Source organism: Trachymyrmex cornetzi, unplaced genomic scaffold (genome assembly GCF_001594075.2).
Source record: "Trachymyrmex cornetzi isolate Tcor2-1 unplaced genomic scaffold, Tcor1.1 scaffold283, whole genome shotgun sequence".
NCBI classification, from domain to species: Eukaryota; Metazoa; Arthropoda; class Insecta; order Hymenoptera; family Formicidae; genus Trachymyrmex; species Trachymyrmex cornetzi.
This window is the reverse complement of record NW_017297514.1, coordinates 43,119-58,693: the sequence shown is the minus strand read 5'-3', so window position 1 is coordinate 58,693 and position 15,575 is coordinate 43,119. Positions and strand designations below refer to the sequence as shown.

Sequence of the window (15,575 nt, the reverse complement as noted above, 5' to 3'; positions counted from 1 at the left end):
GGTGATTGTGGTACAATACAATATTTTAAAGATTTTTACCATGCACTTCAGTAAAATTGATCAAACTTATTTTATACTTTATTGTGGTTTTATTAATGAATGAGAGAGATTTATATTAAAATTCTTGGAAATACAATGTTGTCCCACGATTGTCATATTTTCAGGGTAAATTCTAAGAAAAAATTCTCTCCGTGTACATACAATAATATTGTACTACTAAATAATTGTACATTAATATAGCTCAATTTCTAGCAGTTTTTATTCATAAACCGTGAAAACTTACGCATCGTCTTTACTCGAGAATTAATACTAAGAGTAAAGACTTGTTGCCGCAACAAATTTTCGTGAAAAATATCTTAATCCATTTTGGCAATCAAAATAGTATAGTGGAATAGTATAAAATATTTACGTTGTCTCTACGACTTGCCAGGATCCGTAAGGTTGCGGTCTCTCAGGTACACTGTAGTCTCGCCTGTAAGGTCGTTCTTCTTCAACCGCCCTCTTCTTTATTTCCACGTTTTCCTCAGCATCTTGAACATCATCGTTTTCAACTGATTGTTTCCTGAACTCTTTCATCTTCTCTCTCTCGACATTGGCCCGTTGTTCCTCGAGAATATCTGCCTTCTTGTCCGCTTCCTCCTTATCCAATTGTTCCATGAGTTCTCTCTGGATCACCTCCTCTTTCGCCTCTTCTTCTTGCTCCGTGAAAGTCATGTAGCCCTCTTCCGGAGGCTCCCAAACCGATTCTAATGTATATAAAATATATGGAATGCTCGATAACAGGTACCTCGCATGAAATTTATTTACGATTCATAATATACTTAATTTTAAGAAAAAAAAACAAAGCAAAGCTTATTAAACTTACAAATTCAATATCATGTTAATAAAAGGTATAAAAGGAACAACGCAGCCTAAGTTGCGTTCGAGGAGCACGCTATCAACGTTATTTTGTTATATTCTTGTTTCACGTCTAATAGACGATAAAGATAGAATGATACAAATAGTATTAATAGCGTCTCCCATGATTATAATTTCATCAACATAACAGAAATTTCAAAATCTTACATTTTAAATGCTATTTGAGAGACATAGTTTTTGACAAAGACAAAAATATAGTTATGTAAATTATAAATAATAAATTTAAAAACATACAAATGTGAAAATTATATTATTTAAGAAACAGATATAAGAATTGCTGTTAAAACGTCTGCAAGAAAAATGAAATGCTAACATATTATAGTTACTGTCTGACGAAAAAAGATATCCAAAAGGTAGACGTGCAAAAAAATAAAAAAAATCGACGAAGGTACACCCACCGTTCGTTTCAATGTGCCAATAGTAAGTGTATCCTTCGGGACTGCGGGCCTCATACCACAGTTTTCTGACGGGTGCGGTCGAACGATCATCCTCCTGGGTCTTCTTCCCCTTTCCCTTCGCCTTACCCGATTTACTCTTCCCCGGAGTCCTGTTCTCGCCACTGTGCTGCTGCTGGACTCGTGGAAACGACGGCGCGCCTTTTGATAAAGTTACCGGGTCACAAGGATCCACTTTTGGCAAGAACTGGAAAAGTTTCAGTTGGAAAGTTCACTTCGCATTGATGAACCACGTTCTAGTTTTTTTTTTTTTTTAGAAAATAATAGACGTATGTATAATCAAAGGTGCCGCAAGTAATCCGATTTTTACTCCAAATCTTATAGATAAATATGGTGAATACTTGTTTTGTTTAATCATGTTTTAATTATGTTTCGATCATTAAATAATTAAAAAGATCTATTTGAATTTATGCACCTGTTCACTATTGCTTTTGAATCTTGGAACCGTTTCTGGAGCGGCTGACGGTATACGGTTGCAATTTTGAGGCGTCTAGAAATACACATATTACATCACACTAAACACTGAATTAAAAATATGTATAATAGAGAAATGATTATTTTTTTTACGGAAAAAAAGAATGATTAAGTATATATTTTTTCTAAATTTCGTTATTTTAACGTAGGAAAAAAATATAATTATTCCTTTTTGCGCAATCTTTAAAAGTATTATATCTAATATTATTATTTTTCTTGGCAATAATATCTAAAATTAAGAGATTAATTTTAGATAAGTGTAACTCACTTCTTTTGTTTCTATCCTATCCAATTTCTCTTTAATGATTCTCTGAGCAGTCATATCTCGCGTGTTATTCTCAACATCCTTCAAGTACGCAGCCATAGCCGCCTAGTACAAAAAAAGAATGATTACTTATCATCAGTATTTTCATGTCTTAATCAACATCTGTGTAATCATACATTTTCCATTTTCTTGAGGTCATCCTCAAATTTTTTATTCTGTTTTGCCTGTTTGGCGCTATTCTTGTGGATCTCCTTGAGCCGCTTACTGACATTTTCCTTGTGCTTCTTGCCGCCCTCATGGAAGTCGATACTCGGTTTATTATCGGCGATCCAGCACTTGCAGAAGTCGCAGAACTTGCGTCCTTGGGACTTCCAATAATCCGCCCTGCAATCCGTTATCACAGCTAGAGTGACACCATATAAATATCTACGACATTGTACGGGATCAACACATCGGCAAAATTTGTCGAGTTACGAGTGAATTTAAATATATTATAAATATATATACATCAGTATTCCCTCTCTAGTGCTAAATTTGTACAGCAAACAACGTTCTTAAATTTCAGCTTCCCCTACAAAGTTCCAGATACCTAAAGTGTCTTATTATATAATCTCGTTGTGTAAGATGTGTATTTTTATAAATCCCAAACTAAAATGCACGCGAGTCAGAATAGTCGAAAAAGTTCTATTCTCGACGCTATCGATCGACAGAGTGAATAATTCATTCAATTGTGGTTTGGGCTGTCTTCCCGGAGCAATTATTGGAGAAAATGTGGACGATGTTGCCCGTGTGGTCTAGGAGAAATGTTTTCTCCCTTTTGGGATGAGAACAAATTAGTTGGTAATTAGTCTCCGACCTACGCAGCCTTGAGCATCATTCGACCTCCGCATCACGTCCCAGTTGCGACTAAAGGATTCCTAGAGAGCTTAATGGAAACTCGACATATTCTCAAGTATTGCGACAGATGGAAAATAAAGAAAAAACGTGTGCATGCTTTGAGTTTTGCATCTCATCTTATCTTTCCGTGATTTAAATTGAACAATGGAAATAAAATAAACAAGAACGAAATGCGATAAAATTTGGATAAAATTGTCTCTCCAGGATCATCAGTTCAAAGTACTTATTTGGATACTAACTTTTATTTTATGTATAATAAAAAGAATAACGTAACTGTTTTATATTTTTAGGTAAATTTTTGACGCTACTAACATTTACATCACATTCGATGTGCAGATAATTAATTCCGGTTGAAAATTTTATAATAGAACGTACATCGAACACATTCTTGGGAAGACGAAGCTCTAATTAGGAGTTGCCAATTAGAAGCGGAACCGTGTCTAATTATTACCAGAGGAAGAATTCAAGTCGGGACATCGGCTTGCTGATTTTGCCAAGGTATACAAGCGCGAATATTTTTAGATAGAAATTAATTTAATCATGACAATTCGTCTCTATTCAATCAACCGAATGGTGACGAATAATTATGTAGACTTCAATTTACATCTTTCAAAGGATGTTTTATTGAAAATTATATGAATAGCTTAAACCACACACAAAATGATTTACACAATAAGGGAAAACGAATAAACGAGCAAATACGAGATTTTTAATAAAAACGAATTAAGATGGTGTATAATTAAATTACAAAATGTATACGAGAACAATGGTCGCAAGACGTTTCGTACTCACAGAGTCTTTATCAGTTGCATAAAAATCGGAGTATAAATAGTGTATTTAATTAATTTCAAATTACATATATGATTAGAAAATATTCTTCACATAGATAATGTTAAGACGCTTCTCTATGTATTTCTTCATAATGAATTTTGATCACAAATATTCTCATAATAAGGGAAAACAATTCGTCGTTATCAGCGAGAATGTGCAGTTTTGTCAAAGTAAGAGTAACAAATTATAAAATAAATATCTTAAACAATATCAAGTCAATAATCTACAGTCAAATTTATAAAAAATAATCAATTAAAGAACTTTAATAATGTTATAGTAAAGATTTATAGTTAAATTAATAAAAATTATTTAATAATTTAGAATTATAAATCTACGGTCAAATAAGTAAAAAACTCAAAAAATTTTCAATCAAATTATAAAATTATAAAAATATGTACCTAATATTTGATCAAATAAATTTTAAATTTAATGTAAAAGAGACTTACAAGTCGTACATAGTTATATAACAATGAGAATTGCATAGAATTACATAACAAGAGATAATTTTACAAGAGATCGATCTTGTAAAAAAATCGATCTCTTTAAAAAATATTTAATTGAAGGCAATTTTTGTCCTGTAATAATGTGACTTAACGTTTTTAGGTTACGTCTACTGAAGCAGAAGAGCATACTACAATATGTGCGCGATCTGATTGGTTGGTCTTTATTTCTTTCGCCGCATTGTGCAACGGGAGGTAATATAGTTTATATATATCTCTTATTTCTATATTATTCCTATCGCTATGCTATTGCTATGCTTCGCATTATGTTTAGACCTTAATACGAATGAGTTATAAGATATTAAACTGATATTAAACTAACAGTCAGTTGATTTTTACCAGACTGCGAATTCGTGAGAGTAGAGGTGAAAAATGTTAATTTATATTATAGTTTATACTGAGTAAACATAGAAATATGATTTTAGCGGAAATTATATCCTAAGCCTTTCTATATTTCTAAAATAATTGATATCGATTAATAATGATAATGATTAATCGATGTTAGCCAATGAAAAACTCAAAACTACAATTTAATTGCATTTTCTCTTTAAATACAATTAATCGTTAAGATTAAACAAAAATTCAAAGATGAATCTATAAATCGCAAATATTTGTAAATATTTAGTATCATATTTCACGTCAAGAAGAGAAGTAGTGTTGAACAATAAAAATTTTCTGATTTTGTTAATTAATGCCAATGAGTAATCTTCTGCTAAGATGGATCAATTCACCTTGATTGTTTCTTTTTGTCGAGTTACCTCCAACGAAGCCACGAACAAAGTTTCAACCTGTTGCTGTACCGAACTGTCTTGTCGCAGAAATTCGCTTTGACAATAAACGTATCTCACACAGTGGCGCCCGTTTCTATTACAGGTACTCTCGCTGCACTCTATTAACATTTTATCAACATCTCGTAACTGGTATTTTATGCAGGATTCAATTCAACTGTGACAAAGCGTAACAGTAATGAAAACAGCATCAAAGTTAGAAAGACTTTGTAACGGTGGCGTTCTTTGAAAAAAATTTCTTTTGAAAAAGTTCTCTTCTGTTTTTATGTTCGAGAAATAATAAAGTTTTATGCATTTTATTATGTCGATGCAAAAGGTTTGTCGTTTTTCCAATGTACTTTGCATTAAAATTAGGAAACCACGAGGTTCTTTGAAAAAAAATAGAAAATTTTTTCTAGATGAAGACATTAAAGTCCTCGACAGAAATTTCCCTTCGATTTGTTGACAATTTTATTTGATAAAAAATAACAAATCTTTTGTAATCTGATAAAAACTAATAGCAATAGAATTCCTTTAATTATCAAAATCTTTAAGAACGATGATAATTAAAAAAATTCTTTATATCAATTCTTTCCTTAAATATATCCTAAAATACAATCATTATATTAATAAGTCTGATAATATTTTTCTATACATGTACATTGTTAGAAATGTCATGAAATTTAATGTATTTTTAAGTTACATAAATTAAATTAAATTTTACGACTACATTAAATTTTATGTATCTGTAACTGAAAAGTATATTTGTGTATATGTACATGAAATTTAGTGCACGTTTCATAAAATTTTACGAAGTTTAGTACATTTTTTATTAAATTTTATACAAATCTACATAAAATTTAATAAAAAATGTACTAAACTTCGTAAAATTTTATGAAATGTGCACTAAATTTCATGTACATATACACAAATGTACTTTTCAGTTAGATACATAAAATTTAGATTATACAAATCTACATAAAATTTAATGTAATCGTAAAATTTAATTTATGTAACTTAAAAGTACATTAAATTTCATGACATTTTTAACAGTGTAGATACGGATCGTGTTAAGCTGTGATGAACTTCGATATATGCAGCACTTACGGGACGAACAACTAGACTATCATCTGGAACGGCTCAATGAATATTCATTGAAATATTGTGGGAATCTCAAGACTGGATTAATCCCTGAGGTATAAACAGATTACAATGTTTCATCACATATTATTGTTCTTGGATTAACACTAGAACTGCGGTTGTGCCATGCTTGATTCATTTGATAATTCTTTTTTCCGAGTTAATTTGGATTTGCACGTGGAGCGTTAGATTTTTGTGACTTTTCCTTAATAATCATCATTAATTAGAAATAATTTTACTTTTATAGTGAGAACCTTCACTCATAAAAAATTATAAATTTACCTTGAATCGCGATTGCGTTAATTTAAACCTGTGGTCCTAGTGTTAACGAAAGTCGAATTTAAATCACGTATTCAATAATCTCTCCGAAACAAAATGTACTTGCACAATTTTTGTATGATTGCACAAAGTTATTGCCATTTTAAAAAAAACCTATATATCAGTGTGTATAATATATTTATACATTATTTTCATTAAACCATGATTAAATTAAATAAAAACATATTTATAATTACATTATATTTTAATAAAAAAGAATTTTTTTGTAAAAAATCAGCGGCAAAAGTAATAAAAATTCTGGTAATAGAAATAATTAAAAATGCATCGTGATTCTTTCAAATCGTGATGACGTGAAGAAAAAATTGCAATTCGATTGATTAAAAAACCGTTTTAAAAGCAAGATGTCAAGCTTTTAGATTGTTTAGAGGAAAGATGAAAATGATTTCTTATCAACTCTGTGCACACGATTTCAAAGTTGAAGTTCAATTATATACAATATGTACTTGAAAAGTTAAAGAAAACGCAGAATTTTCAAGATTTAAAATGTTCTTTTTTTCAAATTACAGTATGATTATATCTTCCAAAGTTATATAAATATATATATTCATCTTAATTTCAGACTCGAAATAACCTTTTAATTTTATTTTAAATAATGCATTTATATATTATTACACGATCTTGACGACTGTTAGTTTTATGATATTCGAAAATTTAATTACAAATATACCGGTGTTCTTAACGAGCGATTCCGAACGCCTGGCGCAGCATCGCGGGAAGTAATCGCCGTAGATGAATTAGGGCAATTTGGGGTAGGTAGAGCATGTGAACGAGATTAAGCAAGATCAATACATAAGATTTCAAAGCACACGGCCATTGGCCGAGTTCCAAAATGGAAATATCCCTCCTCCTTTGGCGATCCTCCGTCATTCCTGTCATGCACCGTTGCCTTTGCATACCAAAGGCTAATGTACACGCAAATTGTCGAACCTGTGTCACCATAAATCTGTTGTTGCGCGCGTACAGAAAATGCGGATGTGGCCGCGTACATACCGTTGTTGCAGCAACAGGTTTTCGCGACTGCGTCCAGCTGATATAAATCAACGATTGTCAAAATGCGGTTGGAATTTATTGATCTTCTCGTGTAGCAAATGTAAGCTTATTGATATTGCGTCTTACAGTTCAAAAGATTATTCTCATAGACGCGACTCGAGAAGCGCGCGTTAATCTTGACATTTCAGAGAAGCCCAGTTCCATTCGCGAGAGAATCCACCCACGACAGTATCCAATTGTAATTTTCACGAAACGAAGACGTGATCTTATTAGCGTGATTGCTGAGCTGCGTTCAGAAACTTCACCCGGGTGCATCTATTAGATACTGTGATCATATTTTCTTAGAAAAAATAAAGGATAAACCTGAAAATCTTAGAATTTTATTCCCAAATAAAGGTTTGAACTAATTCGTGACTATCAAAAGTCTACGCATTAATTTCTGCGAGTTACTTACGCAGTATATCTTAATTCCCAAATAAAGCACAAGTCATCATAACATTAAAATTACGTCAAAATAGTTGCACATTTGATTATTAAAAATCACTTTCAATCACGATCATTTTCATGTCATTTTGATATTATTATGATTTTGTTGGGTTATTTGGGCTAATATTTTCTTTGCATAAAACTAAATTTGTCGGTAGTTTACGAAAAATTCGAATATTAGTACATTAGACATTGGAATGCCAATTAAAAAAGATATTCCCGTAATATTACTAAAATTAAAGACAAAATTGAGTTTTGGAAAACTAAATCTAAAGGATAGCTATCTGAAATAAAGGATATGGTCACCGTACCTATACATTGTTAAATCTATAGTGTTAAATTTAACTTAATTTAAGTCACCACTACTCGATATATTATATATAGTTACTTTTATTTATTTTATACTAAAAAACAATGGAGTTAAACAGTTTAAAACAATTCAAATTAGGTTAAATTTGACACTATATATATAGATTTAAGTATAGGTATCATTTTATCCTTATTTAACATTCGGTGAGCAACAAGAATAAAATGGTATACCCTGAATTCCTAAACGCACCTCTGAAGGACGAACGGACCGCGACAATATCCCGGTTAAATTATCCGCGTCAAATTCAGCGTTGCAGCGAACAAGATCGCTATCGCCGTGATCTCGTCATAGGCGGGAGCACAGTTTTGCATAACGCATGACGTATAATGTATAAGAAAATGAACCAATTGAAGTCCTTTATTTTCTTCCTTTCCATAAAATAAATTAAAGACGCTGATTGGTTGATTTTTTACGCTTTATGCATTATGCATTATGCAAAGGTCTGTGCTTCGGCCTTTTTATCGCGGCACGATATATTTGTGGTCGCAAGCTACGTTAATGATGCGCGTTCGTAAGCTTGTGGGGACCACCGAGGCATCTTACTTCTCCGCTATCTATAGAGCGATCGTCACTATTAATACGAGCTATTAATAGAGGGGGATCTTTGGATAGTTGGGCGCGATTCTCGATGCGATTTCGAATCCCTTCGAAGAATTGCGTCGTGTTATTATCCGCGACAGCCAAATGCGACAATGGAGAATTTACCAACGTGCCTCTGGCCCTCATCCCGCTCATCTAATCGTCGTCTCTCTCGCTTGGCAGACGCTACCGAGTGCATACGTACAAGCCGTCGTTACGGTTCATCATCTTAATGTGACGCGTTCGCATTTGCGTCCGCCCTTTCTTGTTTGTACCGCAGCGAAATTGCGACCGTACACTAGCTCGTCGCATTAACATGCACCGTCATCCTCTAATTCCCTCCCACATTTTCGAAATATAAGGAGGAAATATTTGTTTCTCATAAAGTCATTACATTGGCAAAATTTTCTTCGTTACATTTTCTTTATCCAACAATTTAAAAGAACATTGGAAAAATGTTACATTAATTAAATATGGTATGAGAAATAAATATAATTATTTTTTTTATAGATAAATGATATCATTCTCTAATTCCCTCTCACATTTTCGAAATACAAGGAGCAAATATTTGTTTCTCATAAAGTCATTATAATAAAATTTTCTTCCTTACATTTCCTTTATCTAACAATTTAAAAGAACATTGGAAAAATGTTATATCAATAATATGAAAAACAAATTTAGTAAGTTTCTGGATATTGTTTTTTATAGATTAATATAGATAAATATATGTATTATAGATAAATGATATTATACAGGGTGTTAGTTAAGTATGTTCCCAAACTCAACAGAGCAATTCTTTGGTTTATTTCAAGTAAAAAAGTCCATATACCATATGTCCTAAATTGCTTAGTTTCCGAAATAAAAAAATTTAAACCTGTAGTAATAATCTGTTTGTTTGAAAGAAATACAACTTGAACTAGTCAAAAACTAGTCAAAAATAGAAAAACAAAAGCAGGCTTCAGTTCTTCTGACGAAATAAAACAATTAGATGAATTGTTGAAAATGTCCATCTTGCGCCATGATATATCCATCGAGCCTTCTTCTCAAAGATTGACGTACACGCTCAAAGATACCAGGTGTGTTACGTATTGCCTCGCATGAAGCAACTATTCGATTCCTCAAATCATTCTCATTCTCAATTGGGGTGGCATAAATCAATGATTTCAGATGCCCCCAAAGGAAATAATCCAAAGGATTTAAGTCTGGTGATCTAGGAGGCCAAGGTTGAGTTCCTGCTCGACCTATCCTGTATTTCGGAAACTAAGTCGTTTAGGACACATGTTTATGGACTTTTTTACTTGAAATAAACCAAAGATAAATCGCTCTGTTGAGTTTGGGAACATACTTAACTAACACCCTGTATATTGTATAATATATAGATAAATGATATTATCCTCTATAATTCCCACGTTTTCGAAATACGAGGAGCAAAAATATGTTTCTTACAAAGCCATTACATTGATAAAATTATTTTTATCACATTTTCTTTATCTAGCGATTTAGAAAAACGTTAGAAGAATACATTAGAAATAAGTATGTAATAAATTTAGTAAATTTCTCGTTATTTTTCTTTGATATTACAGGCAATATTGTGCGTTCGACTGACAACATTGTTGCATAAAGATAAAACGATCTCTAAATAAAATCACGGCTTTCTTGTGCTAAACTGAATTTATTGGCGATTATATTGTGACGCTTTCGTGCCGGCAAACAACAATTTGGACGAGACACTGAGTCGTTTATCAGACGAAAACAATGATTTTATATCCGACGTTATTCTGACATGTTTGCTCGTCCTCGTACATCGCCAACGCGTGCCGACAATGCCGAGATCGTGCCCTTGATTCCGCTGCTGCGATGCACATTGTGCACGACTCGATGGCTATTTTAATACGATGCGTTCTTCGTTACAAACGTATCGACGAAGTATAGCTCGGATACTTTTTCTTCCTAATATAAATCGATCACACTTTATATCACCAAACGCAAAAAAAATCTGTTAATAAAAATTACTAACATCAAGCACAGAGCTCGCGGTTTATTTTCGTCTAAATAAACGTTTCAAATTTCGCGAAAGCTTGTCATTATCATTATCTTGTATACTGGTAGATATCAAAGGAGCAATAGTAATCCAATCCCTTGAGCTCAGTAATATTTTGTTATTTTTAACTTCCATGTGTGTCAAAATGTAAATCAATCCATTTCTGTGGTTAGTTTTCAAATAAAACATCGTTCATATTATTATTCATTTACGTTGTTATAAAGTTCACATACTAAACTTTTATAACTTTTTTCTGATTTACAGACGAAACTCCATGATTTTCCTTTTAATCATATTTTGAAATTTTTTGTATTTCCATTCTGATTTGGAAATCATCAAATATTTTAGTGAGAACAATTTAACAAAGCAATGTAAATCTTACTAATTTTGCTGATACCACATTCATTTAATTGTGTAAAAGTTGGTAGTATTCCAAAACTGCGTATATGTGACGTACGCATATTAAATTTCTTAAAAGCCATTAATTTAATATTTTCCAGAAAATTTTATAAAATTCTTCTTTACTGATTTTCCTGATTTCTCTGACTCATTTTCTCTGATTCCTGATTTCCATTTTTGTGGCAACTTTTATTTAGTAAATAATAAATTAAATTTTTAAGTCAAATTTAATACATTTTCTTGAGTTAAAATACAGAACAGCACCCCTCGTTCTCTTCAGTGCATGAATAAAAGAATACAAAAGTCAAAATTATGTGAACACAGTCAATTTCATAATAGATCTGGCAAAGCATTCAAGTCAGAGAATTATTCTTTTTTTTAACGAAACATTAGCGTGATGTTCTCGCGTGTGTCACCTCATAAATTCGTCCATTTAAATCTATGCCTCAAATTGCCAAATTTACTAAACATTGAATTTTTTATGTTGTTATTTATATTGTTATTTATAAATTAAAATAATATTATTTCGTCAAAAACTTACATAAAAGTATTATGTGAAACATAATTGGAGATGTCGACAGTTCGCGCGCTGTGGATTTAATGAAAGTTCTCGCGACAAACATCAACCGATACATATAAAATCGTAGGAGAGAGGGGAGCAACAAGTCACAATAGATTAAAAAATAGAGGATCAAGAAGTGCCGTGACATTTTGTAAAATCGAGCCATTAGTCTGTTGTTTTATGTGTAACATTTCAGAAAACAGTCTTTTATAAAATCTTTTCTTCATCTAGGATCTTTACGTTCTCTTAGTTAAATTCATGGGACATTTCTAATTTGTGCTCCGTAATGTATGAAACATGCATTATCATTTGTTTGTATCATGTGAAAGGTATACGTTATCATTTGTTTGCATCAATTGCAAACAATAAAAAAATTTTTTACACACTGATATACTGTGTTGGCTCAAAAAAAGGCAATTACAATTCAGTGATTTATTTGTCAGAGTCTAAATTGTCATTTTAGTTCTTTAAAAGAGCCGTAATAGTCTTGAGAAATAAATAAGAGATGTAAGAAGTGAACGAAATTAGTTAACTGCTCGGTTACTTTCAAATCAACAATGTCTATTTCTAAACAATCGATAAGAAAACAAATTGCTTCTCTCTAGCGATTTTACGTTACGGCAGTTTTCGTATAAAAAGGGATCCTTGCTTTAATGCTCAATAAGGCTTGGTGAAATTTACCTATCGTGCTTATACCTCCAGAAGGCGAATTATGCTCGCTAAAAATCGCCGAGAAATTCGGAGCACGATAGCACGGTAGATTATGCAAATGATATTGGTATCGCAAAAAAAGCGATTCTCCCGAATAATCTCAATAAATTTCGCTATTCACCGTAATCGACTTCCATATATATTTTCAGCGAGTAAAAACTACAATTTCATCATCTTATCTCGTACGGAGTGACATGTAATCCGAAAGGAGACGCGCTCGTATATCGTGTAAAATACTATCCTAACAGTTATATTACTCTCCCGTCGCATCGCGTGTAATTTGACAAACAGCATCTTAAAATAAAATCTGAAACTTGATCTTAATTAAAAATATTTCCCGAGTAGAGTTATAATTCGGAAATGCCAAGAGTCGTATGTATAATGTATATACGTGCTTTCTTTTTTCATTCATAAAAATAAAAAAGTTATTTATTAAAGTTGCTTTATTAACTCAAAGCTGATGCTAATTACCCTGGTAGAAATTTCATGCATTTTTTGAGCAGTTACTAAACAGTTACACCAACTTCTGTCTAGTAACTGAGAAGGAAAACTACTTAGGATCCCAATCAGGATGTAACTTGCAGTTACTGCATACAAAAGTTGCGTAAAATCTGAATCCATTTACTGCATAGAAACACAACAAATAATGGATATTAAATTGATTAATAAGCAAGCCAACTGCTCGTGAAATGGACAGAATAAAACTCTATCAAGTTCTTGTCCATTTCCTACTCAGTATTGGCACAATTAATGAGAATACAGTAATATTAGATAGTAACTGAATAGATGTCTAGGAAAACTGCATACATTTCTACCAGAGTAATGCCGCCGGAATCGAATCTAAGTAGATCAAAACTCACTCGTAAAGATACGTTAAAAATTGATATATAGGAAGTAGGCTTGGGCATCTCGGATCTCTCTCTGTCGATCCATTGCTATTTGCTTTGGCAACTAGTTAACGCGCATTTGACGTTGTCGTATGCGTAGATATTTTTGACAGGTTCACATTTTGAAATCACTCTTCATGCTATTATTTTTTTCACCCCTTGACAGACATGGATTTCAGGATACTCGTTGTGATCAAGGTTCTCGAAAATTTATGATTCCCCAGAGAATCGAGAGATACAGTTTCCAGACGTACGGATTTACTGTATCATGAAGGAATCGTAAATTATTATTTCACATGATAATAAATGTGACTTGATCAATTTAAAAGAAGATTTAAGTTTCCACATCATTCGATAAATAGGATGTATGTACAAAATATATGATAAAAAATGAAAAGGCCTTATCGATCTGAGTTAGATCTCAATGCTTAATTAATATTTGAATTTATAAGAGTGTCTCACAAACTACCATACTTCCTCTTAAGAACTGTATTCTTGAGGTAATTTTGAGATGAAAATCTTAATACAAAAATGTCGAGGCTAAAATAGTTTTTGAATTACAGTAATTGGTTAAAGATAATTTGTAATTCAAAAATTATTGTTATAACCTCCATAGTTTTATATTAGGAATTTCGTTTAAAAATGTTCAAAAGAATCCAAAAATAATAATAAAGACTATAAAAGTAAAATGGTTTTTTATTTATAAGCGTTTAAAGTTAGCTTATAATTCATAAATTATTGTAGTTTCGACATTTTCGTATTAGGATTTTCGTCTCAAAATTACCTCAAGAATACGTTCTCGAGAGGAAATGCGGTAGTTGTGAGACATCCTGTATATGTATCCAGTTCTACACCTAAGCGTTAAAATCATTTTTAATAAACGCAATCTTAAACCAAAGGGAGGTAATAATATAAAAATTAAATTACCAAGTAATTTAATAATATAGATGCTAATAAGCATCCTAAAAAGCTGTAAATAATTTGATGTTAATAAACATTTTAAAAAGTTAAAAATATAATATTTTATTTCTTATTGTTATAAAAATATATATTTCTATAAAAATTAACACAGGAAAATATAGAAATCTTGCTCATAACTTTTGTAATTTGTCGAGATTGTATCAGCTTTGACTTCTACGTGCCTCTTGCAATAGGTCGTACGCATAAAGCTGCCGTATGCATAAAATATCTTCGCATAAAACACGAAAGTACTTCTTTTATTATTCTTTCAAAACGTACGCTGTGTCACCATTTTACAGAAGCGCAGCTGGTTTTTTCGGAGCTTTTGTTCCTTGAGTATTTACAAAAACCAATGTTAGTGTTTATTTTTACAACACGTAACGATAAATTATTGCGTTATGACACAGATAAAATAAAGGCTCATGCATAAAAGAGCATTTTATTCCTTAATGCGGGGTGCTAGCACCTCTAGAAACTTACAAGCGGCGTTTCATAAATTAAACATAACACGGAAAAGAAGGGAAACTTGGCTTCTTATAGATGCCACCGTCATGACGAAAGATTAAAAATGTTCGTCCGTAAAGGAAATCCGCATAATAACATCATGTTCAGCTGTCTAATTTGCCAAAGAAACACTGAGAGAAAAGTGTTCACTATTTATGACATTGTGTAGTAAAATAATTATAGTTAAGAGTTCCATTTTTATGATTATTACTACTATGTTAGTAATATAATACCATATGTAAGTTCTCTTAAACATGAAAAAATTGTATTGTACATTACAATTTCACACACAAACATTCATATATAATAAAACATCAAGATATAAATGGTAAATAAAAACATATTTTTATTCGGTAAATGCAATTGCAATTATAATAAATATATAACTATTTTCTTAAATTCACTTATTATTTATATAATGATAATGGTAAATGTGTAGATTAGGGGAGCCCCCCCCAATAACCTTGACCTTGACATATGTTGTCAAGGTCATGACCCCG

The 15,575-nt window shown here is 31.8% G+C and overlaps 1 protein-coding gene across 3 annotated transcripts in view; it reads right to left on the bottom strand.

Annotated features, from left to right (window-relative positions):
• Positions 1-15,575, bottom strand: part of LOC108762248 (WW domain-binding protein 4) — a 48,900-nt gene that overhangs the window by 1,452 nt on the left and 31,873 nt on the right. The window contains exons 1-6 of one of the 3 annotated variants that reach the window (XM_018509167.1): positions 11,993-12,235; positions 2,289-2,496; positions 2,116-2,217; positions 1,789-1,863; positions 1,317-1,560; positions 410-746 (exon numbers count right to left, since the gene is read on the bottom strand). In XM_018509167.1, the coding sequence (XP_018364669.1) occupies positions 410-746; positions 1,317-1,560; positions 1,789-1,863; positions 2,116-2,217; positions 2,289-2,496; positions 11,993-11,994 (968 nt within the window). In that variant the 5' untranslated portion in view covers positions 11,995-12,235. Of the gene's footprint in view, positions 1-409; positions 747-1,316; positions 1,561-1,788; positions 1,864-2,115; positions 2,218-2,288; positions 2,497-11,992; positions 12,236-15,575 lie in introns of those variants that run through there. The other 2 variants (XM_018509166.1, XM_018509168.1) reach the window with 2 other exon arrangements.